We start from the raw sequence: 23,811 nt of genomic DNA on the forward strand, positions 1-23,811 counted from the left end.
CGCTCCTCATGGGGTAACATAGGACTGGATGATGGCTGGGTGGAGTACTGTTAATAGCTATTAGATAATGACCATTTTCTACTCTATATCATGTGCTTATATACTTAATGATGACGAAATACATCATTTTCATATTTGTGCTCCTTCAATTGACTTCAGTTTTGCCTTTAATATCATAATTACATAGACATTAGGCTAAGGCGGTCATAAAGAAACCGGAAAAAAAAAAAATATTCTCTGCACTTCAGCAACTTATGACATTGTTTTATTCTGTAGCATATAGTTAGCAGAGCTAGGCAGAATAAAATCACTATATATATATATATATATATATATATATATATATATATATATATATATATATATATATATATATATAAAATGAGAAGTGATATATATATATATATATATATATATATATATATATATATAAAAATTGAGAAGTGAATGCGTAGAAACAGCAGGGAAACAGACAGCAAGCAAAGAACATTATCATGGTGAGCGGCGAGTGCAGGTGTTTCAATATGGCCGCCGTAAGTCACACGCTCGCTGTGGAAGTATCCCCTCCATGTCATAGAGCTCAGTGGAGTAAATCCACTCTCAGACAAAACAGTTGGTAAAAGCAATGTATTCAGTAACAGACAAAGTGTTTAATTTGTAGCCTTCACATTTACTGTACCAAAAGTGGTACTCCACTGTAACCCTAGAACCCATCTTCTTTACAGCCTTCCTTACATCACCTTATTTGCTCAGTCGATTGTCATTATAGTTGGTTTTAAAAATTCAATACATCACTGTTTCACTTATTAGCTTGCTAGGATGAGGCAAATTACTTTATATCTTGAGCAAGTGTAATTACATCATATAATTTAAAATGGATCGTGGATGTAAATATATATTATTTTTATTCAAATTTTAAATTATTGGCCTTTATAAGGCGCAATAAATATTTAAACTGCTTGCTGGTACACTGTTTGGTAAGGAACCACACGCCATGGGAAGGTTCTGGAGAAGGACGCTTGTTCACTTGCATCAGCCACACACGTGGGGTCAGCTGCTTCAACAAACGTCCTCACAGGTTGACAAGATGATGTCTAAGGCGAGATTATTGGCTACCAATTTGTGCGCACTGCACTCAAAGACTCATGGAGCTCGACTCCTCCAACAGGTAAGAAATGTTAGGGTTTGTAAATGGTAATTATCAGCAAAATTGTTTAACCATTGAGTGGAGGCGGCAGACGACACCATGGCGCCGGCAGCAGACGATGTTTGATAACTCCCTGTTTACTTCTTGTGTGGAGGTTATTTAGCAGCACTCTTTGGTCTAGGTGGAAAAGTACTGACATTGTGTATTGTGAAAAATAAAGTATAGGTTTGATTTAAGGTGCGAGATTCCTGGTTGTGTAGTGACCTTCAGGGAAACAAGGGAATTTGTTACATAATTATGTTACGAAAATTATTTATACCCCACGTGAGTAGATCTTCTAAACTTGGTCTTCAAATGGATCTTTCACAGGATGATTAAAACAGGTTGGAGTTGGGGTAGGGGTACGTTTTTAAAGCAACAGTGCCTTACCAACTCAAATGTTATTTCTCCAGTTTGTTTTCTGTATTTTTCCATGTTCATGGGAGTAAGCAGTTGTGTTCTGTTGACTTTTTTTTTTTCCCCTTTTTTCCCTTTTTCCCCCCTATACTTAACAAGTGTTTGTAATGGTGGACTTGCTCAGATGTTGGTTAAGTTAGGTTAAAATGTAAGGTTAGGAAGAGGTACTAAAAGGTGACTGGGACACAAGTTGGAAGTGTCTGCCATTACACTAGAATAACAGTTGATAGAGGAAGGAATATGTAAAAAAAATGTTCTATCTCTCTATTGCCAGACGCCATTATCCCGTAAGGGGTGGCCATTTGACTCTTGAGTTATTTGTTTTACAGGGAGGGGCACTAACCCTCCACCAACCCACTTGACACGTAGGGAGCACGAATGGTTTGGTTATGTGGTTACCACCCAGCGTTGTAAATGGTTTCTTGGCTTACAGGAAACCATTTGGCTTGTCATTCAATGTAAAGCCACCTGTAATGGAAAGAAAAGCAATAAGAAGTGACAGGAAAGATGGGAGAAATAGGAAGAGAGGAGGTCAGACACAGAAAAAGAATGATAAAGGCTAAGGAAGAAGTAGGCAGCACTACATGAAGTGAGTGGATGTTGGTCGCCACCACCTACCACTTAAGGTTAATGTGAAATATTAATTTACTGCCCCTCCCCTACATATATAATAGACTATCAGGAAGATCTGATTGGTTGCTGAATTAATTTTCGGTAAATCACCGGCCGATCCAGGAAATCTGACAGCCATGTTGTGGTCTGTGGACCACCTTATTTTGATTCTGTTCCACTATAAACTTGTTTTCGGAAATGTATATTTAACATGAAAATCCTATAATTAATTACCTCCGATCTTCCTTCAATTTCAAACTTACATGGAGCTCTTTCCCGCTGCCATGAGCAGCTCTTGGTTGTGACATCATGTGACTATGTATTCCCCGGACCTTACAGCCAGTGAGATTAAAATTGGCCAAAATGCAGGCCAATCTAATTGCTGACACAGTTTGCATATCTTCAAATATTTGTTTGTTCAGTCAGTTGCACGATGGCTTCCTCTTGTAGTGGGTGTGTTCTGACGGAATACGAGGCCATCACTCGTTTTTTGGGGATTAGCATTTCGGTAGTTCACATCACTGGATTTTGAAACAAAAAATATTTTTTCTGGTTGATTTTAGTGTGATTTGAATGATTTTGAGCTTCATTTTTGTCTGAAATCACCCATTTTGGAGATAGGCCTACCCAAGACTATCTCCAAAACAAGTGAATTCCGACAAATGAAGGAAGAAAACACTCAAATCACGCTAAAACAACTAAAAAACCACATTTCTAACCTAACGTAGTGTAACCTAACCTAACCAGAAAACCGCATTTCTAACCTAACGTAGTGTAACCTAACCTAACCTTACCATAAATGTCATCATCAGAGGATGCAATATCCCCAGCGGCCTCTTCCTGGTGTGAGGGTCCTGGATGAGGGACTCTGATGATAACATTTAAGGTAAGGTAATTAGTTTGTTAGAAATATGATTACTGGTTGTTTAGTGTGATTTGAATATTTTTTCCTTCATTTTTTATTGTAATTGACTTGTTCTGGAGATAGTCTTGGGTAGGCCGATCTCCAAAATGGGTGATTTCCGACAGATATGAAACTCAAACTGATTCAGATCACACTAAAATAGACCAGAAAAAATATTTTTTGTTTCGACATTGAGTGATGTGATTTACCAAAAATTGATCAGGTGTTGCTCAAAGTAGGAGGCATCTGTTTACCGAAATTGGACAGCGTTTACAAAACCATGACACCAGATTCCTAAGATATAATAATTTGAGTAAGTTTGTTGCAGAATTCTATCGGATAAACTGCAGGAAATCTGACGTTGACAACTGAAAAATTTGATAGATTATCTTTCATAATTGTAAATTCATTTATGACACCCAGATTCTGTAGCAATACCATTCATGTTACTAAAGATTGTGTACTGGTAATTCATTTTTGACATCTAAATTCTGCGAAAATAACATGTTACTCAAGCACAAAGTTAGGTTTGTTGACATTCACAGTGGCATCCTGCAGAGTGAAATGGGTTGATTTGGACCTGAAACTCATTTGTCCCCAAAGCATTCACATTAGTTAGGTTAGGTTTGGTTGGATTAGGTCAGGTTAGGTAGAGTTGAGTTAGGTTAGGTTAGGTAATACATTGTTAGGTTAAACATACCGGTAAGTAGAGAGGATAACTGCAGTAGACCAGTTGGCCCATGCTAGGCAGCTCCTAAAAGAGTAGGCTAACTGAACTACTAAAATGAGAAGGATAGCAAAGAAGAAACTTCTCCCCCACACTCCAGCCAAAGCTGGCAAGAAAAAGAAGGAACACCATGCAGTATAGAAAAACTGGTGTTGACATTTTATAGGAAAGTAAGAAAGGGGAAATAGACACTATCATAGTGTAACCTTAGAGACAGGAAGGCTTTACATCATCCATGGACTGAGGTAATGCTTAATCCCTCACTTCCTATGTTGTTGATACAGACTAGGTTAGGTTAGTAGGGACAGACAATTAGTGATGGATTGACTATGAACCTGAATACCTAAAAATCCGACGTGGTTGTTGACAGCATGCCGTGGTTTGCATATAAAACAGGTGGGTTTATAGTTGTCATACTTAGGCATTTCTGAAACTTTTTAAAATATGACAGTGGTAAATGTTATAGTTTGTTGAGATAAATATATAGCTGTAGATTTTATTCATGGGAACTCTCCTGCAGTTTCACCCAACTTTCTTCTGCAATTAAATTATATGTTGTGTGTAATATGCTGTGAGTGTCTTTGTTTCGTCCATTCAGAGTGATGAGTTTTGTTTTGGTGGTTCATTATGGTCGTAGGCAGTATGCATTTGTTATGCATTACGGTTCTGCTTCAGCCAATCGGAGGGCTGGAACTGGGTCTGTTGTGTGTTTTCAATGTTACCAGTCAATTTGCCCTTGAGTCCTTTTGCTCACATTTTGAGTTCATTTGCCCACATGTAGGAATGGCTTCACTCAAGTTTTTTATGCTCAAAGTGTGTTCTTTACCAGATAAGTACAGTATCTGCAAATGTTAGAACTTGTAAAAGTGTACAGTACCGAATAATAAACAGTTAAATGATGTTTTGTCATACATCATCTGGTCATATATTAGCAACCAACTGAGCAGGCATTCAAGTGTTGGTATGATTACGTCTCACCTTCACGTACCTGTCCCAGAGAACAGTTATTTTGGACTGCAATTTCCTATGTTTTTTTTGCTGGATCCTTTGCAGCTTTTTTCAGATACCAGCTGTATGTACCACACTGTATTCTTTTTGCAGACATCTGCACAGGGCATCTTGGCCAGGAGGGATGACTTCAGGATGCAGACCAGATACAAGTATGTATCAAGTGATTTTTATACTAATGGCTGGGTGTACTCTCATAATCTGTACATCTTACCTGTATCATTTGACAGACTTCTGAATTTTATTTTTTTCATTTACTTTGGTCACCTGATTTTTTTTTTTCTTTCTTTCTTTTTTTAATCAGTATACACTGGAATCTCAACATTAGACACCATTTGGTGCTGTGAAAATCTTGCAAAATTTGTCATCTAAATTTAAATGGACTTCTTATGGAGAAAACGAGTTGGTGCTAAGAGTGATCGATAACAAATAAAAGCATTCTTCTGTTTAATTTTTGTCTTTTCATTGTTAACATAAAACAATCCAGACAAAATAATTGTAAGATACCATTTCCACTACCTCACCTCCAATATGCAGTAACGTATTACCAGATGAATAATTACTTGCCATTGGATGATTAACAACAACATCATAAAGAAGTCATGTGCAGATGCTAAAAATAATATTGAAGCTGGAATTAGCTGATCACCTGCATGCAGGCAGCTCCCAGCTGCCACTTTCGTCCGTGTCCTATCAACGATTTGTGTGTTTGTATCTGCTTGTTGTAATTTTTAGTTGTCATGCATTATCTTTTATTTCCTGCTCTTGTCACCTAGCATAGTTATTTTCTGTGAAATTTGGTTAGGTAATTGATTTTTTGTTCATGCCCTTGTGAAAGTAGTCATGATCCACTAGGTTATTTTCATTTGTCCTGTTTCATGTCCAGTGGCAAATAAATACATTTTATTGTAAATTAATGAATGCATGGAATGCATATAACTGATACTTGCACAACTGTTCAGTTGATGCCTTTATTTACACTCTTTTTCAATGTTATATTGCCTGTAAATAATGCAGCATGCAATATGATGCTGCTGTTCACGTGTTCTGGTGCAGGCTAGATTGGGACTGATGCGTCTTACTTCCTAACTGAAAGGGTACACAGTGCACACGGCTGTTAACTTCACATTCATTCACTCAGTGTCTATTTTTTCAAATTCATCGTCATCTGGAACTCCAGACAGCCCGAGTTTGCCCAGTTCAGTTGGCCATGCTCCCATTCACTGATCATTCAAGCCCCTGGAATCCTGGCTCTATCTGTTATGCCAAAAACTTTCATCACATTCTGTAGCTTCACATAAATGTATCCGACAGTCAGTCTGAACACTGTCACTTTAAAAAGGGGTGCCAAATCCTTGCTTCTTACAACATTCATCCAGCCAGCTCGATCTCTTGTCAGTTTCTTAGCCTGACCAACTTCCATACCTCTCGTCCTCACAAACTCATTCACCATATCCCTCCACCTTCTTCTTGGCCTACCTCACCTCCCTCCTTTAAATTTGCTCAGATACACCTTTTTCAACACTATTGTCATCCATTCTCCCCACATGACTAAACCTTCTCAGTACATTCTCTTTGATTCTGGTGTCCACAGACTTCCTCACTCCGCATCTTCCATGAATCACATTATTCTGTATCCTATCCACTCTCTGTACCCCACACACATTCCTCAGCAGTCCCTTCTGCCCAATTCAGCTGGCCATGCTCCCATTCACTCACAGTTCAAGCCCCTGGAATCCTGGCCCTATCTGATACGCCAAAAACTTTCACCACATTCTGTAGCTTCACATAAATGTATCTGATAGTCAATCCGAACACTGACACGTTGAAAAGGGTGCCAAATCCTTGGTCATGCGCTTCTTATAACATTCATCCAGCCAGCTTGATCTCTTGTCAGTTTCCTAGCCTGACCGACTTCCATACCTCTCTTCCTCACAAACACATTCACCATATCCCTCCACCATCTTCTTGGCCTACCTCACCTCCTCCCTCCTTTAAATTTGCTCGGATATACCTTTTTCAACACTATTGTCATCCATTCTCCCCATATGACCAAACCATCTCAGTACACTGTCATTGATTCTGTTGTCCACAGACTTCCTCACTCTGCTTCTTCCATGAATCACATTATTCTGTATCTTATCCACACTGTGTACCCCATACACATTCCTCAGCAGTCCCATCTTCACTGCTCTTACTCGACTTTTCATTTTCGTGTCACACCGTAGTCTCACATCAGTGTGTTAAAGTTGGCACTAACACTCCTTCATGCAAGCCTCGCACAGCAGCAACACGCAAGCCTCTGCTCCTTTTCAAGACCTTCATATCACAGGCCACTTTTCTTCTCTGTCATTCTACTCCACTTCTTTAGCACATTTTCCTCTCTTTTTTATCACTACCCAGGTATTTGAACGCTCTAACCAATTCCAGTCTCTCTCCATTTCACATTATTCGGCTTGGGGGTTGGGTGAATGACGCCGAATAATTGAGAGATTACTGTATAACCAGTTTAGCACAAATAATGACCATGATCTTTCCATCAATTGATCTTTTACTACAACCCCTCTTTGTTTTGATTGGCGGCTGTAATTTTTTGGTTCTGTGTAGCCAGACTGTGTTTGCGGACAGAAACCAGGTAACCCTAGATGCTTTTAGAATCCCAAACTCCAGCCTCGACCCGTTGAAAATTGCAACCTGGTATATATTATGATGTGGTCAAAAATCGATATCTTAAGTTAATCACACTAAATTTATGATTCAGCAGTACTGTATTTTCATTTCCATAAATTTTCTTGACACATCTTGTCATTATGCTTGTGTGTCAGCAGTGCACTCAAACCTCGAGTACCGCGTGCAATAGGGACTGGACAAGGACCGTGGTACTCAAATCCGCGTCACTTAGACAATATGTTTACATGTATAATGGTACAGTGTGTTCTGGCAGCTTTCCATAACTCCCACTTTTACCCCTTCATACAACCTAACCCCATGTAAATTACCCCCACTTGCACCCACCATCAGGTAAAACAGTGAGATATAACTATTGTAATTGAAAACATCAATGGTATTAAAAATAGCATTAACAAAAACAGAAGTTGAGCTGGGTACCCTTTCGTTGATACGTAGCTCCACGGTATTTTCCTCCTGCCCCTCACCCCCAGTGTTGCTGTCAAAGTTTCGCCTTGTATCATGTGGCCTTCAGGAGAGACCTTAGGCCGTATGGTTAGACAAAAATTTATGGGTCTGACAGTTTTAGGGGACGAAATAGAACGAAAATTTATGCCACCCAGAAAAAATTATGTTCATCCTTGTGTTCTCGTGAGTTAGTATTCCATTTCACATTCTTTGGACAGACTAAGCATATGGCTGAACTGCTCAGTCAGTCCGAAATGTGTTGGGATAATAGATACCAAATGAAGAATGTGAAACGGAATGCTAACTCAGGAGAACACATGGATGAAAGTGCTTTTTTTTTTTTTTTTGGTTTGCAAACATTCTTGTTGCATTTCATCCCCTAAAACTGCCAGAACCATAAATTTTAGTCTAACCATACGGCCTAACGTCTCTCCCGAAGGCCACGTGATACGAGAAAGCAAAACTTTGACAACATTATCGGTGGGGGATGGGGGATGAGTGCCGGGAAGCTACGTATCAACACGGGTACTCATCTCGACTTGTTTGTTAATGCTATTTCTAATACCACTGATCCTCTTAATTACAATAATTATATCCCCTTCACTGTTTTACCTGATGGTGCGTATAAGTGGGGTAATTTATGTGGGGTAAAGTGGTAAGGAGGAGTAAAAATGAGAATTTCTCTGATGCTCCACATAGCACCCTATAGGCCTAAGCCTCTCAGCTTCAGGACAAATATAAATTTTCACAGCTACAAGGTTCACATCACTTCCTATGCATGATCTTTTATCTTCTCCTGGTCCTTCCAAATCGTTATGATGGTGCTTTCATATACGCCATACTTTTTTGCCATTTTAGTAAACGTACGCTTTACTTAAAGCAGTAGAAGGACCTTACCAATTAAATTCATATTCCTCCAGTTTGTTTTCGGTGTTTTTCTGACTATTTTCAGGGTGATAAATTACCACCGTGCTGAAAAACTTCCCACTTTTTATCATCACGTTCCTTAAGCTGTACCTATGATTGTCGACGTACTCAAAAGTGGTTTTCGTCTTCCAATTTCCCAACTGGATGCTAGGTTAGATTAGGTTAAATTATTAGGTTTAGTTAAGCTAGGTTAGGTCAAGTGTAGTTAAACACTTAGGACAGGCCCTTTCGCCGTAACCCTGATGAGTCAAATGAGTTGACTCAGTGGAACACAGCTAAAAACAACGGGGAAACAGATTTAGTGTGAAACGTTTTCTTACCACCCAGAAGTAATCCGAAAATTATAAGACTGCTGTATCAGGAAGAAGAGCGAAGAATGTGGAACTGAACGCTACCTTACGAGAGAATATGGATGGAAGTAATTTTTTTTTTTCTGATTAGCAAACATTTTCGTTCAATTTTGTCCCCTAAAACTGCGAAACCCATGATTGAGGTAAGGTCAGCGTGAGGCGAGAAAGGATTTTATGGCCGTATGCTCAGTCGGTCCAAAATGTGTTGGGAAGCACAAATTCTAATGAAATATGTGGAACTGAACACTAACTTATGAGAATACTGTACATGGATGAAAGTATTTTTTTTTTTTCTAATTAGGAAACATTTTTGTTCCATTTCGTCCCTTAAAACTACGAAACCCATTATGAGTGTGGGGTAGAATTAGGTGAGGCGCAAGAAAGGACCGATAACCTTATGCTTAGTTAGTTGGAAATGTGTTGGGAAGCGCTAAATGTAACATCTAACCTATACCACTAGGGCTGCTTGGCTGAGGTGGATGGATGTGATATTGAGATAAATACCCATACCGAATGGAAACATGCGCCCAGGAAAGGTACCCAGAGTTTAGTGGGTGATGTCATCGCGCGCGACTTTCAAATTTAGTTGCCAGGCCAGCTGACTTCCCACGTGAGCTCAAATTTTTCCGTGAGCTCAAGTTTTTCCGCGTGTTGACTTGTCTTAATATACTGACCGTGTTAGAACAAAAACGTGTTACCCAACCACGTGTTACTCAAGGATTGAGTGTACTTGTCTTCTTATATGGCCCATTTATAGCCCACTTTAACTGACATGTTTTATCGTTACTATTTCTTCCATACTGAACTCCCTTATCCAGCTGTGTTAAATTGCTTCTCTTGTCATTACCATACCTTTTACAGTATTTGCTTTCTAGTCTTATCATGTGCCCTCTCAGCTCTGCTTTTCTTATATTCTTCCATATTTGTCTTTATCATTATTTCCAAATCGTTTGTTTGAATTTTTTTTTTTTTTTTCCCTTTTTATACCCATGTAATGAGATGTGAGGGATATGAGAACAGCGTGTGCTACTTTCTTGTTCAGCATGGATAAAATTTTAAAACACGTTGATAATGTCCAACTTACAGTGCCTAATGTTGCAAAGTGTATTGCTAAAGTCATACTGCACCACCATTCCAGCTCACCTGTAATGTATTTTCTTTCATCCATTCACCTTACTGCCATCTGCACTGTCCCTTACACAGCATCCATTGTCATAGAGAATACTTGGTCAGTCCTGTCCCCCCATGTTACTCCTGCTCACCCATACCTAACCCTCAAACATGCTACAACCTCCATCTCCACAGGTCATATTTCTCCTGTCATATTCTACCACTCTCCCCATCCATCTCATTCATTTCACTTTGATTATGATGTACAACACTCACAGTTCAAACCATATATTGCCCCTGCCGTACCCTACTACACTGTCATCCTAGCCCATCCCACCCAATTATTGCCAGGCACACTCTCCAGCTGTGTGAAATTCTTGTATGTCAAAAAGTCATTACACCAGTAGGGTTGGTATTTGGCACTGAACCTGAACACATACTTGCATTGTGCTGAAATGTATGCTAATCAGAAATGTTCTGATATTTTCACACATGACTGAAGTAGCAACAGAGTAGTTTAGTGGTCATTTCCCAAACTGGAGGAAGTTAGGATTATCCATGGGAAAAATGAGATGGCAACTTTTGGTTGAAAGGGTTTCATGTGTAATCATTACCATGGTGGTGTTTCTCTGAAATGTTCTGCAGATGTTGGGTGTGTTTATGCTGCAGTGGAAATCTTTTAAAGGAATAAAAACTACCTCACAAGATAATACCAGTACATATTCAGAGTGGTACCAAACTATTTTCTTCAGCAGTGAAAAGTAGCAGCATTTGGGGTATATGTCAGGCTTTGGGATTCTTTTGTTTACCCCTTCACCAATTTTTTAACTTTTCTGGTTGATGCCAGTAATCATGTGTTGGAAATCCATAGCTGCTGTGGTGTTGGCAAGATTTTTACCTATTGATGTTGTGCTCTGCAGATCAGACGGTGTAAAGGGAGCTGTTATTGGGATAGATTTAGGAACGACTAATTCTTGTGTGGCTGTAATGGAAGGAAAGGCTGCCAAAGTTATAACAAATGCTGAGGGTGATCGCACTACTCCATCAGTTGTGGCATTTACGAAAGGTGAGAAGTGTTACAGTTTACTTAAAAAAAAACAGTATGGGGATATTTTCTTCTGTTTTTCAAATTTAAGCATGCTTATGATACAGTATATCAAATAGAAGTTATTTGATATGGGAGGTGCATGAATTTTGTGTTGGTAGTGTATATAAATGTACGGTAGTTGTTGGTGGAAGCATTAAGAATGGTATTTTATGACTGTATGTATAAATGAATTTTTAGAAGGGGTTGTAAACATTTTTCCATTATCCATATTTGGTGAGATAATTGTTACTGTGCATCTTTTTTTGATGTTAAAAATTCTGTATCAAATTATAATTGTGTTACTTAACGACAGAATGAATCACAATTCATTCTCTATGGTCAGTCCAAGAATGATCTACTTTAGAACCATACCTTTCTTAGGAGGAGATTTATTATGGGTCTGTAAGAAATCTGGCACTAAGAGACTGAAGGTCACTAAATCTGCCGGACAATAACTTGACTTCAGCTATTGATGATCCAGACAGACCATCTTGCAGTTCGATCTGATTCATTGAGGTTCAGTTTAGACCATGATCAGCATATGATTACTCAACACCCACATCCCCCTGTTGGCATTATTTATTAAATGAGGTCCAATTTGGACCTGAGCAGCATGTCTTTATGATCACTGAGCATCCACATCCCCCTATTGGCATTGTAGTAAGCTTGAATGAGAGGCATTGGCATGATATAACTTATACCATCCCCTCAAAGTATACAGTGCTGTGTCACAAATAGAGTAGTCCTGGTATGTTCACCATATTGGAGCTGCTCCACCTGAGACGTGTGTAAAGAAATAAACTGATGTCACATCCACCTTCCACCCTCTGTAGTACATTTAAATGAAGGCAGTTGTACATCCTAGGGTTGAAAGGGTAAACTCAAGCTTTCTGACCTACCCTTTTACCCTGATGGTCTCTCCTCAGTTGAACAAAATGTCTGGCAGAATGTTGGTGGTGAAGGAGAGAAAATGAGCAATTGGAGAGGATGCTTTTAGAAATTGTTGAGTTAGGAGTAGTGCAAGTGTAATTGGTTGGGGACTTAGGGTAGTGCAAATGTAAGTGGTTGGGGAATTGGTGGGAGAACAGAGGTGAGTAGGGAGGAAGAGATCGGTAGGATGAGAGTATGTGAAGCAATAAAGAAAGTGGTGGTTGGTAATCTAAATTCTGTCATTACCAGGCACATTGATTTTCAGGATCTTTTCAAATGATCCACACACTTGTGCAATGGTATGTGGTCTTACGTTTAGTCAACTGGACCTCTTCCGTTTCAGGACACTACAAGTATCTGGAATTTCACTACTGTTAGATACTATTTTACTGTGTTTGTTTTCCTTCCATGTGTGTGGAAGTTGTGTTGATATCGATTATCTGATATAGAAGCTTGCTTCTCTGGAGTCGCCATTTTCTTTTAAGCTAACCCAGAAATCTGAAATTTGCAAAGCTTTACTAGTTTCTGCATCATATAAAGCACACAGTATCAGTACCAGGCATATCATTTGTGGTTCTTAATATATATTCGGCCAGAATTATTCAGATAACTTTTGAGTGCCATTCATGTGTTCCACACATCCTGTACCGCTCATAAAACCACCCTTTTCATCTTTTGATGTACAGTTCCTGTTTAATCTATTAAAATTCTTCCATGTACATTTTCTAGAACCCTCAACATTGATACAAGCCCTGGTCAACCTTGTGGGTTGAGCAAGGTAATAAACTCAGTATGGTTGGCTTTTACTGTGGAGCAAGGGAGCTAAGATTTGTATCCTCTTCAACCTGGTAGCCTCTCCCCTTCTTCCCCATTTTAATTATTATTTTTATAAAATAACTGTCTTGATTTTGGAGGAGACTATGAACTGAAGAGGTTAGATATAGCTTTAATGAACCCTTTCTGCAAGCTGTTCTCCTTTAGTTGAATAGTCTCTAGGTAACGAGAATAAAATAGAAGTTTATTCATCATCATCATCATCCAGACCTCCTTTCCCACCCTAGGGTAGGGTGAGGAGTAGCAACATCCAGACAGACCAAGTTTGCCCACTCCAGTGGGCTACGCTTCCATTAACTGATCATTCAGACCCTGGAATCCAGGCTCTGATACGTCATAAAACTTTAACCACATTCTGTAGCTTCACATAAACGTATCTGATAGTCAATCTGGACGCTATCACATTAAAAAGGGGTACCAGATCCCTGATCATGAACTTCTTCTCACAACATTCTTCCAGCCAGCTTGATATCTTGTCAGTCCCATAGCCTCACTGACATCTCTTCCTCACAGACTCAACAGTCATCCACCACATCCCTCCACCTTCTCCTTGACATACCTCGCCTCCTCCCTCCTTGTATTCGCTCAGATATACCTTTTTCACCACTATTGTTATCCTTTCACACCACATGACCATACCATCTCAGTACACACTTCGATTCTGGTGTCCACATACCAGTACTTCCTCACTCCGCATCTTTCACGAATCACATTATTTCATATCCTATCCACTCTCTGTACTCCACATACATTCCTCAGCAGTCCCATCTCCACTGCTGTCACTCCTGACTTAATTTTTATGCTACCACAGTCTCACAACCATATGTTAAAGTTGGCACTAAAACTCCTTCATGTAAGCCTCGTTCAGCTGCAACACTCAAGCCTCTGCTTCTTATCAAGGCCTTCATAACACCAGCTACTTTTCTTCCTTCTGTCACTCTACTTTCAACTTCTTTTGCACATTTTCCATTTTTTTTTTTTAATCACTACCCAGGTCCCCTCACCAATTCCAGTCTCTCTCCATTCACTGTAACATCACACTGGGAGTTACCTTCTCTCTCGATTACCATTACTTTATGCTTTTGTACATTTGCTCACAAGGCTTGATGCTCACAGACATCAACAAAACTCTGCACTAGTCTGCCAAGTTCTTACCCAGTATTTGCAATTAGTACTGCATCATCATCATACAACAAATTTGAGATACTCCATCCATCACCATTCATTACCAACGCCATCCCTCTCTCCATTACTGGTGTTTTTACTTTTCTCATCACCCCATTGATATAGATAATGAACAACCATGGGGACATCACAGAACCTTGTCGCATGCCTACATTGATCGTAAACCACTCATTCAGATGCCCATTTGCCCTTACACATGCCTCACTACCATCATAAAACTCTTGATGGCACATAGCAGCATAACATATACACTGTACATGCTCATAACTGTCCACAGTCCATCTCTGTCTAATTTGTTGTATGCTTTTTCCAGATCCATAGATGCCATAAACACCTTATAGTCCTTCTCACAAGCCTTCTCTGCTATCTGTCTCACTGCAGATATTTGATGCACAAATCCTCTTCCACTCCTAAGGCCACCCTGTTCATCACTCATTAGGACTTCTGATATCCCTCTTACTTTCTCTATAATCATTCTTCCATATACCTTCCCTGCAACAGTCACTAAGCTTATGTCATGATAATTCTTGCATTCACTTCACTTACCTTTATTTTTGTACAGGGGTACAATCACAGCCTCTTTCCACACTGGTGGCACAGTTTCACTCATCCATGCCTTCTTAAGTACTTTCTGCTCTCTCTACTACACTTAATCATCGCTGGATACACCTCATCAACCCCAGGTGCTTTCCCATCTTTCAGCTGCTTCCCAGCATTCTTCACCTGTGCAGGTGTCATGTTTCCTGGCACTACATTCCTTGTCTGCACATCCCCCAAACCAATCATGTTTACAGTGGCTCTGCACTATCCATTCCCATTGATCAGGCTTTCTAAATATTCTTTCCGTCTGGTCCGTACTTCATCCCCATTGGTCAGTAATCTACCACTTACATCCTTCACACTTTCACTTTTCTTTCCGTTTTCACTTCTACAATTCCGCACCTCTTTCCAGAATAAGTTCTTATTTTCAGAGTAATTTGCATTCATTTTTCTTCCTAGATCATCATTTACCTCCTTTTTCCTCTTCACTAGTCTCTTTACATGCTTCGTGCTTTCAATATACAGTAGTAGTAGTAGTAGTAGTTGTTCCCTAGGCAGTCTGGCTGAACAGCCCCGAGTTCCAATTGAACCCCTGTTCCGTAACCACTCTAGCCACTTCTCCCCTTTTCCCTTCACTGCTCACTTAACCTCTTCATCTTGTCATGCCATACTTTTCTTCTTTGTTGTTACTCGCTTTAGCATTCCTAAGTAGTCCCTATATACATTCCACAGGCTGTCCAGATCCATTTCATTTCAGTTCACTGATTCCTACTCATTCCCTACAGTACTTTGGCCCTGTGTTCATCTCCCATTTCTCTAATCCTCAGCTTTTCGACTTTCAGTCTTTCTCCGTAACTACTCCTGTCTCTCCTGGTCCACCTCATTCCTCTCAGTGTGATCTTGCATACCGCAGTCATTTTTTTTTTTTTTTTTTTTTTTTTTTTTTTGTGTCCAACTCTGGGCATAGGCTTCACAGCCTGCACTCAAGGCCCAGTAGTCCTCCTACATACCATACACCTCTGCATGTCACCAATGCTAACACCCACTGTCCATATTGAATACATGCTAGGGCTGTCTCATACAGGACTGGTGTATTGGTATTAGCGGGGGTATTTTTACGACATGTCGGCGGGTCTTCAGGTAGATCAGTAAAGTCTGATTTTATGAAATTCAGATCCTTAAACTGTTCCCTGCCCCAGCCGGGATTTGAACCTGGGTCTGGTAGGACTGCAGGCCACCACTCTACCGATTGACAGACCTCCACATCGTCATCTCACAGCCCTTGTATCAGCAACCATTCCCAGCATCAACCTTCCTGCGAGCACTTAATCAGTCGGGCTCCTTTCAACACAGTCCCTGTTTCCCTCTATGCCATGTATATTTATGTGCATCTTTGTGTTTGAAATACGAGTTATAAATGCACAACCCCCTTCCCTGACACATGTCCATAAGTTGCTTCCCATTGTCATTTTCTCCTGGTACTCCATTACAGCCCATTGTCATCAGGACCACTGCCTTCTCTTCCATTCATATCACCCATTATGATTATAGCTCATGGGCATTTCTCCCACTGCTTCATTCAGCTCATCCCCAAACCTGTCTCTCTCTCTCACTCCTGTCATCACATGGTGCATATGCTACAATCACTGCTGCTTTCACCATCTCATATTTGAACTTGCCATACATACATCTCAGGCTGACACATTTGTAATCTCTCATTCCACTCTGCCACACTTCATCCATCAACAAAGCTACTCCTTCCTTGCATCGTCCTCGCCCATTCATGCCTGACTTCACACACTTTACACCCTCCCACACCTCCACTTCACACCCTTTCATCTTTGTTTCACACAGTGCCCTCATGGCATATCTCGCACTATTGAACACATTAACTACTTCCACCCTCTTGCTTTCCTCATTCACACCTCTCACATTCCACATGGCCATGTGTATCTGCCCATTTGGTTGGGCCCTCCGAGGCTCTCCGATACATTTGCCATGAGTAAGTGATTTTAGATTGACGAAGCTGCGGGACACTTAACCTGGTTGAAAACCCCGGTTATATGGTTACCACCCCATGTAGTATATGGTTTCCTGGGTACAGGAAACCATTTGGCTTGTCACTTAGTGTAGAGATCATAAGGCATCCCTACTCTGAGTGAGTGGATGATGGGCACCCCCAACTACCTGATGTAAGTTCAGCATGGAGTAAATGGAGTAAAGGCCTGAATGTTAAGTGAACAGTTGTTTGTCCCATTCCATTGGGCATTTTGTCCCATTCCATTGGGCATTGTTATATTTTTCTGTTCATACCTGTGGTTAAGATGTTTGGGCAGTGAAAAAAATAATTGAAGAAATCCAGTTTTGGGTCAGTTACCTAGGCAAAGGTTATATACTGTATATAGTAGGTAGCAGGTGCAATACTGGCTTTTATATTATGTTCAGTTGATGCCAGAAAACTGACAAACAATTGAGCTGACTGGATGAATCTCGTGTGGAAGTGTGTATGATCAGGGTTCTGCACTGTCTTATAACTTAACAGTTGTTGGACAGCCTTTGTCAGGTAGCTGAAGCTGTGTGTGGAGTGTGTTTTGACCTGTCAGGTGGAGCAAGGATTCTGGGAGCTTGAATGGAAGAGTGGTTCAATCACTTGGACAGACATTGGTTAGTACTGTATTCATTCTATCAAGCCTGTGGCTCTGGACCCTGCCTCATCCCACCTTGGGGAGGGAAAAGAGGTCTGGATGATTATGATGTAGTTTTTACTTTCAGATGGTGAACGGTTGGTGGGTATTCAGGCAAAACGCCAGGCAGTTACAAACTCGACCAATACATTCTATGCCACTAAGCGCTTGATTGGACGAAGATATGACGACAAAGAGATTGTTAAGGACAGGTACTACTTCACATTCATAGTTTGCTGCATTGGGCTATGTTTGAATTTCTTTTCATTTTGCTGAATTCCTTTAATTATGTTGATTCATTATTATTATTTTTAATTATTGTTGTTGTTCCCCAGACATCTGTGTGGTGAGCCCCATTAGTATATTGACATTGTAATTTCACCTCTGCCAGATTTGATTCAACTTTAGAACAATATATTGTAGTTCAGGGGTTTCTAGTACAGCTGTATTTTCAATTTTATTCATGTTATTAGCATACTTTTTGAATTATGGATTTAGAGTTCTTAATTAACATTTCTTTAATAGGAGCTTTTTAACATTGTCTGTGGTTGCAAGAATACGATTGTCATTGCAATGGGGTGGCTTAATACCATAGTTATGATGTGTTTCTTACTTTATTCTTTCCGGTGCAAGGTGATTACTGTATCCTGTACTGTAATCATCTTTGGAAAATCTCTTGGAGGTTAAATAGTTTTTAACTATATTTGAACCAAACATTTACCCTTTCCCAGAGACACTGTGTCATACAAGATTGTCAAGGCCAGCAATGGTGACGCGTGGGTACAAGCAGATGATGGAAAGCTTTACTCTCCATCCCAGATTGGTGCTTTTGTTTTGATGAAGATGAAGGAAACTGGAGAGGCTTATCTGAGTACACCAGTCAAAAATGCAGTTATCACAGTCCCAGCGTATTTCAACGATTCTCAGCGACAGGTGTGTGCAAGCACTGGAGGGGGGGTTCTGTTTTATCATTTAGCATTTATATTTTATTACCGTACTATTTTCCTTCCCCCCCAGCCATTTAAAAAGTGAGCTGTAGGCATATTGGAGTACTGTACTATATTTTAATGTTTGGAAAAGTTGTACATTTTCTTGCTTCTTTATTTTCTTGATGTTAGGAAAAGTTGCAAGTTGTCTTGATTAATGCCACAAGCTAATGAAATGCACTGCATTAGCCATAATCCTTACTTTTTATTCCACGTATGACTCCTTAGAAGGAGGGAGGGAGAGGGAGGGGTAGACCGAGGATGAGGTGGAGGGATGGAGTTGAGAGGTATATGAGGGAGGAGGGGTGAGTTGGGGGGAGGGTAGTCAAATGGTGAGTGACAGAGTGACTTGGAGGCATTTTGTCTGCAGCCACCCTTTCGGGATTAGGGCGTCGGGCTATAGATAGATGACTCCTTAGTTTCTAGATTAACATTTCTGGTACACATGTTGTGATGCCAGTATTTGAGAATACATGGAGTCCCTGATAAATGAAAGGGTTAGGTGCCTTTAAAATCTTTTGTATATACAGTAAAAAATCGCCCCGAACACGATCTCGCCGAACGTGCTCGCAATTATATGCCGTTAGTGCTGGGATACGTATAAGACAACATAAGATTAAAGAACCATTACGAAAACTATAAATTTACGCAAGAAATGCGGCCTTTGAAAGGCCAAACCCTCGAACATCAGCGCAGCACCACGCACGGTTTGTTTTGATTACGTGATGGTGTCCTGCTTTTCCACGGTACTGTATTTATAAGTTAAATATTTACATTACTGTTCTGGTAAGTTTATGTATGTTAAAGTACTATTAAATAACGTTAAAGCAAGAAATAAAGTCTTATAACCAGTTCACCTGATAGGCGTCGGAATATTGTCTTTTTTTATTTGTTCATTAAAAATTTGCTGCAATGATTTTCCATGGTACTGTATTTGTAAGTTAAATATTTACTGTTCTGGTATGTAAGTTAAAGCACTTAAAGTTAAAGCATTAAATAAAGCCTTGTAACCAGTTAACCTGATTTATATGATTACCCATGATTGGCGGGTTCCGAGACAGTTCTCTGTCAAGTCAGTTCGCTGTCAGACAATTCCCCGTCAAAACATGGACGATTCCCCACCAGGACAATTCGCACCCTGAACGATTCCCCGTCATTCTATGAATATACTTATTTCGCCTTTGAATTATATTGTAGTATCACCCACAGCTGTCTTCATTAATGACGGCGAATTGTCTTGTTATTGTTGTGATGGCGAATTGACTTGATGAATTGTCCCGAAACCAATCGGCATCGGAATGTTGCCTTGTGTTTACGTATTTGTGTGTTGAAGTTTTGCTGTGCAGTACTGTATTTGTAAGTTATAACTTTAAATAAACCTTCTAACCACTTAAAGTGCTTCACACTGATTACCAATGGCAGATAACAGCAGAACACCACATTTAAGGGGTCTAGGGAGCAAAATAAGGAGCAGTTAAAACTTCCATGGTTTCGCACTGAACGCGCCACGGTTGGAACGAAACCCTCGCGTTAGGGGCGAGTTTGCTGTATATCGATTTTTCGTATATTGAAGCATTTTTTCTCCATAAGAAACCTAAGAAAATGATGAGATGTGTTCCAGGAGCCCCCCAAAATCTCTCATCTAATTACTCTGTATTGTACTAGGCTGGTTGTAAGCTCTTAAATCTACAGTAGAAATGTTATTAAAAGCTAAATGAACTGTAAGCAGTTGTTTATTTTTCAAATTACTGAGTAAAAAATAGAAAACAGTACTGTATGGTATATACAGGTGAGGCCCGATCTCACACATGCCCTGGCCTTCCTTGTGCCTCTTGATAATTTTGAGCTTGCGCGTCAGTGTCAGGGTTCGGTGTTGCTTCTTCTTCTTGAGAGGCTCCGCAAATGATGATGAAGGTGAAGGACGCTTGGGTGGCATGATGCAAGATGCGAAAGATTCTCGGAGTACAGAAGGCATGCACTACAGAGCTGGGTAGCGGGAACAGACTGGGACGAAGCGGAGGTAGTTGCTTGCCTCGCCATACACAATAGTGGCGCTGCGGTTGGTCGCGTGCCAAATTTTGATCATTTTCTCATAGCCTTTTTCGTACCATCGAAGCATATGCCATTCATATAGGGGAATTTGTCCTATATATTTCACTTTCGTACCTTCGAATTTTTGTATATTGGGCTTCATTTATCTGGGACTCCCTGTATAATGATGACAATGACTATTATACTGTATATTTCTGTTCAGTATGATTGTATATATTTTAGTAATTTCTTGACATTTAATTATTTTTTAATTATTTTTAGAGATGTTGAGCGTGAAGCATTTTGTATAGTCTTTATTTACTATTTCACTGAGGGAATTCATCCAAGTTATTGCCTTGATGTAGCAGTAGTTAAAACAATTGTAATAAATAGATAGTCAGAGTAACTTTTTTTTTCTTTCTTCAGGCAACAAAGGATGCAGGACAGATTTCAGGATTGAACGTTCTAAGGGTAATTAATGAGCCGACAGCTGCAGCCCTTGCTTATGGTATGGACAAGAGTGAAGACAAAGTGTGAGTGCAGTTCTCAGTCCCTTATCACTGCATGTATCTTTTTCTCATTTGTGTACAGGAATTCTAAAGGAAGTTTAATATAACCTCCCAGTCAGTTTTGTCGCTTATTCCTTGTATCTCTACAGTAGATGTGATAGGAAGCGTTAGGAGAAATACATTGAGGTGGTTTGGCCATGTGGAGAGGATGGAGGGTGAAAGACTGACGAAGAGAGTGTATGTGAGTGAGGTGGAGGGGGAAAGAGGGAGGGGGAGGCCGAGGATGAGGTAGAGTGATGGGGTGGAGAGGTATATGAGAGAGGGGGGTGTGAGTTGGGAGCGGGGGAGTGAAATGGCAGGGGACAGGGCGACGTGGAGGCGATTTGTTTGTGGCCACCCCTTACGGGATTGGGGCGTCTGGCAATAGATAGATAGATCTCGAGATGATTTCATTTGGCTCTGGACAAACCTTTTGTAGTAATGGGCTTAGAAAGGCCCCATCAGTCTTTTCACAGTTTGATATCTCTCCCTAGGCTGAATAAAATTGTCTCAGTATAGCAGTGATAAAATAAGTATACACTATCAGACTGAAGGGGTTAATGGAAATGATTAATTAGTTAGGTGGGGACGCTCACCATCCACTCACTCAATGTTGTGCTGCTCTCGAGTGATTGTCCTTTCCTCTCTTCCTTCTTTAATTCCTTCTGCCCTCTTCCTTCATTTTTCCTTCAATCTTGCCTCTTCCTAATGCCTACAAATGACTCTACTCTCCCTCTTCTGTCGTTGTTTCCTTCATTCTTTCCTCTTCCTTCTGCCTGTGGGCAACACTACACTGAATGACTAGCCAAATGGTTTCCTGTACACCAGGAAACCATTTACTACGTTGGGTGGTAACCATATACCGGTAACCAAATTATGGCGCCTGGTGGTTTAGTGGGTAATTAAGGAACTCCAGTCGGATTGATCCGGTGAAGGTTTATATCCAAGGGGTGGCTGAGGTTTATCTATCTATCTATTGCCAGACGCCTCAATCCCGTTTGGGGTGGCCACAAACAAATCGCCTCCAAGTCGCCCTGTCCCCCGCCATTTCACTCCCCTGCTCCCAACTCACACCCCCCTCTCTCATATACCTCTCCACCCCATCTCTCCATCTCATCCTCGGCCTCCCCCTCCCTCTTTCCCCCTCCACCTCACTTACATACACTCTCTTCATCAGTCTTTCACCCTCCATCCTCTCCACAGGCACACCCCACTCACCAACTAATTGCTCAAGTAATTCCACTCCAGGATGAGTGAGGCTGGTCACGCTTATCTTGAATGTCAGGACCAATTTGCCTATCCCTTGGCTCTTACGCTTCTTGTGGAGTAACACTGTATTAGGTGGTGGTGATGATTAATTACTTAATTACTGTCTCTTGCCAACAGGATTGCTGTGTATGATCTTGGTGGTGGGACATTTGATATATCCATCCTTGAAATCCAGAAAGGAGTGTTTGAGGTGAAATCTACCAATGGAGATACATTCCTTGGTGGTGAGGACTTCGATAATGCCCTGGTCAACTTCCTGGCATCCGAGTTCAAGAAGGAGGTATGGGGCTAAAAACTAGGGTAGGGTATAGCATTTTGGATGGTTATGTATAGTTTAAGGATGCAGTATTTATATTGTGTATAGTGTCAGGGGTGGGATTTAGGATAAACATTCCTTAACACGTTTTCCATAGTATGGTACAATTCGTATGTAGCATATATAGTTGTTGGTAAGGTCAGAGAGTTTGCATAACACGAAATGTGAACCCCCAGATGGCTGAGTGCGGCTTCTGGCAGTTGGATGTGCCCTTACAGTGTGCAGCATATGACTGTAGAAAACAGTGCACACTTCCTTCTTCTCCTCCTTGCTGTCTCACACCAAGCTGACTTACCATCACAGTTCATTTTAAATACATTAAGTTTGTACATGTTTAGTACAGGAGAGGAGCTTGGGAAGGGTTAGGGCAGGCTTCAGGGGTATTATGAGTGACACTGGTGAAGGTTCCAACTGAATTCTGTTTTTCCCACCATAGTACTCCATAGCGTGCATGCCTATACCCTTTTCTACTCTAATGTGGCCTAACATTAGTATCTCAGCCTTGAATGCTGAGTTGTAATTATAGACTAACAGTGGAATACAACGCTAGTCAAGAAGTGCCATGGAAAGGATGTAAAGCTATAGTATTGTCTTATTCTGCCACAAGGCTACTTGAAGTAAGCTGTTATAGCATGTAAATCTGGGCCATGTCAAGGTGAAAAGAGTAATGTTGAATAGAATGGCATGTTATAGAAAGAATGTCTGTGTAGTCTGCAGTTTTAGTTACTATATAATATGCAGATGGGAAGAGGATGAGGGGATATTGGATATTGTAGAATGATGGAATGTTTGAAATTTATATCATCTATTCTGTAGGGAGCATCATAGTGGCTGCCAGAAAGGGCATTCGTTAGGGTACATTTGTTTAATTCTGTAGGCATTTGTTGCTGGTGTTTTATGTGCTACCCATTGTAAATTTTTAAATTTTATTATGGTGAATGACAAGCATTTATTTTTTAAAATCTGGTTGGTGTACGATTTGTGCTCTTTGGTACACAGTATAGAGAAATTAATACAAATTTGGA

The 23,811-nt window shown here is 40.4% G+C and overlaps 1 protein-coding gene across 1 annotated transcript in view; it reads left to right on the plus strand.

Moving 5' to 3' along the window:
- The first annotated feature begins 1,032 nt into the window (after positions 1 to 1,032).
- The window catches only part of Hsc70-5 (Heat shock protein 70 cognate 5), a 43,565-nt gene continuing 20,786 nt past the window's right edge, over positions 1,033 to 23,811 (plus strand). Inside the window, exons 1-7 of the mRNA XM_080286153.1 lie at positions 1,033 to 1,168; positions 4,948 to 5,006; positions 11,297 to 11,442; positions 17,725 to 17,848; positions 18,368 to 18,569; positions 21,080 to 21,186; positions 22,588 to 22,750. Coding sequence (XP_080142279.1) covers positions 1,088 to 1,168; positions 4,948 to 5,006; positions 11,297 to 11,442; positions 17,725 to 17,848; positions 18,368 to 18,569; positions 21,080 to 21,186; positions 22,588 to 22,750 — 882 coding nt within the window. The 5' untranslated portion in view covers positions 1,033 to 1,087. The remainder of the gene's footprint in view (positions 1,169 to 4,947; positions 5,007 to 11,296; positions 11,443 to 17,724; positions 17,849 to 18,367; positions 18,570 to 21,079; positions 21,187 to 22,587; positions 22,751 to 23,811) is intronic.

The sequence above is a fragment of the Coenobita brevimanus genome, chromosome 110 (genome assembly GCF_032717465.1).
Source record: "Coenobita brevimanus isolate Jiangsu-jjx chromosome 110, ASM3271746v2, whole genome shotgun sequence".
NCBI classification, from domain to species: Eukaryota; Metazoa; Arthropoda; class Malacostraca; order Decapoda; family Coenobitidae; genus Coenobita; species Coenobita brevimanus.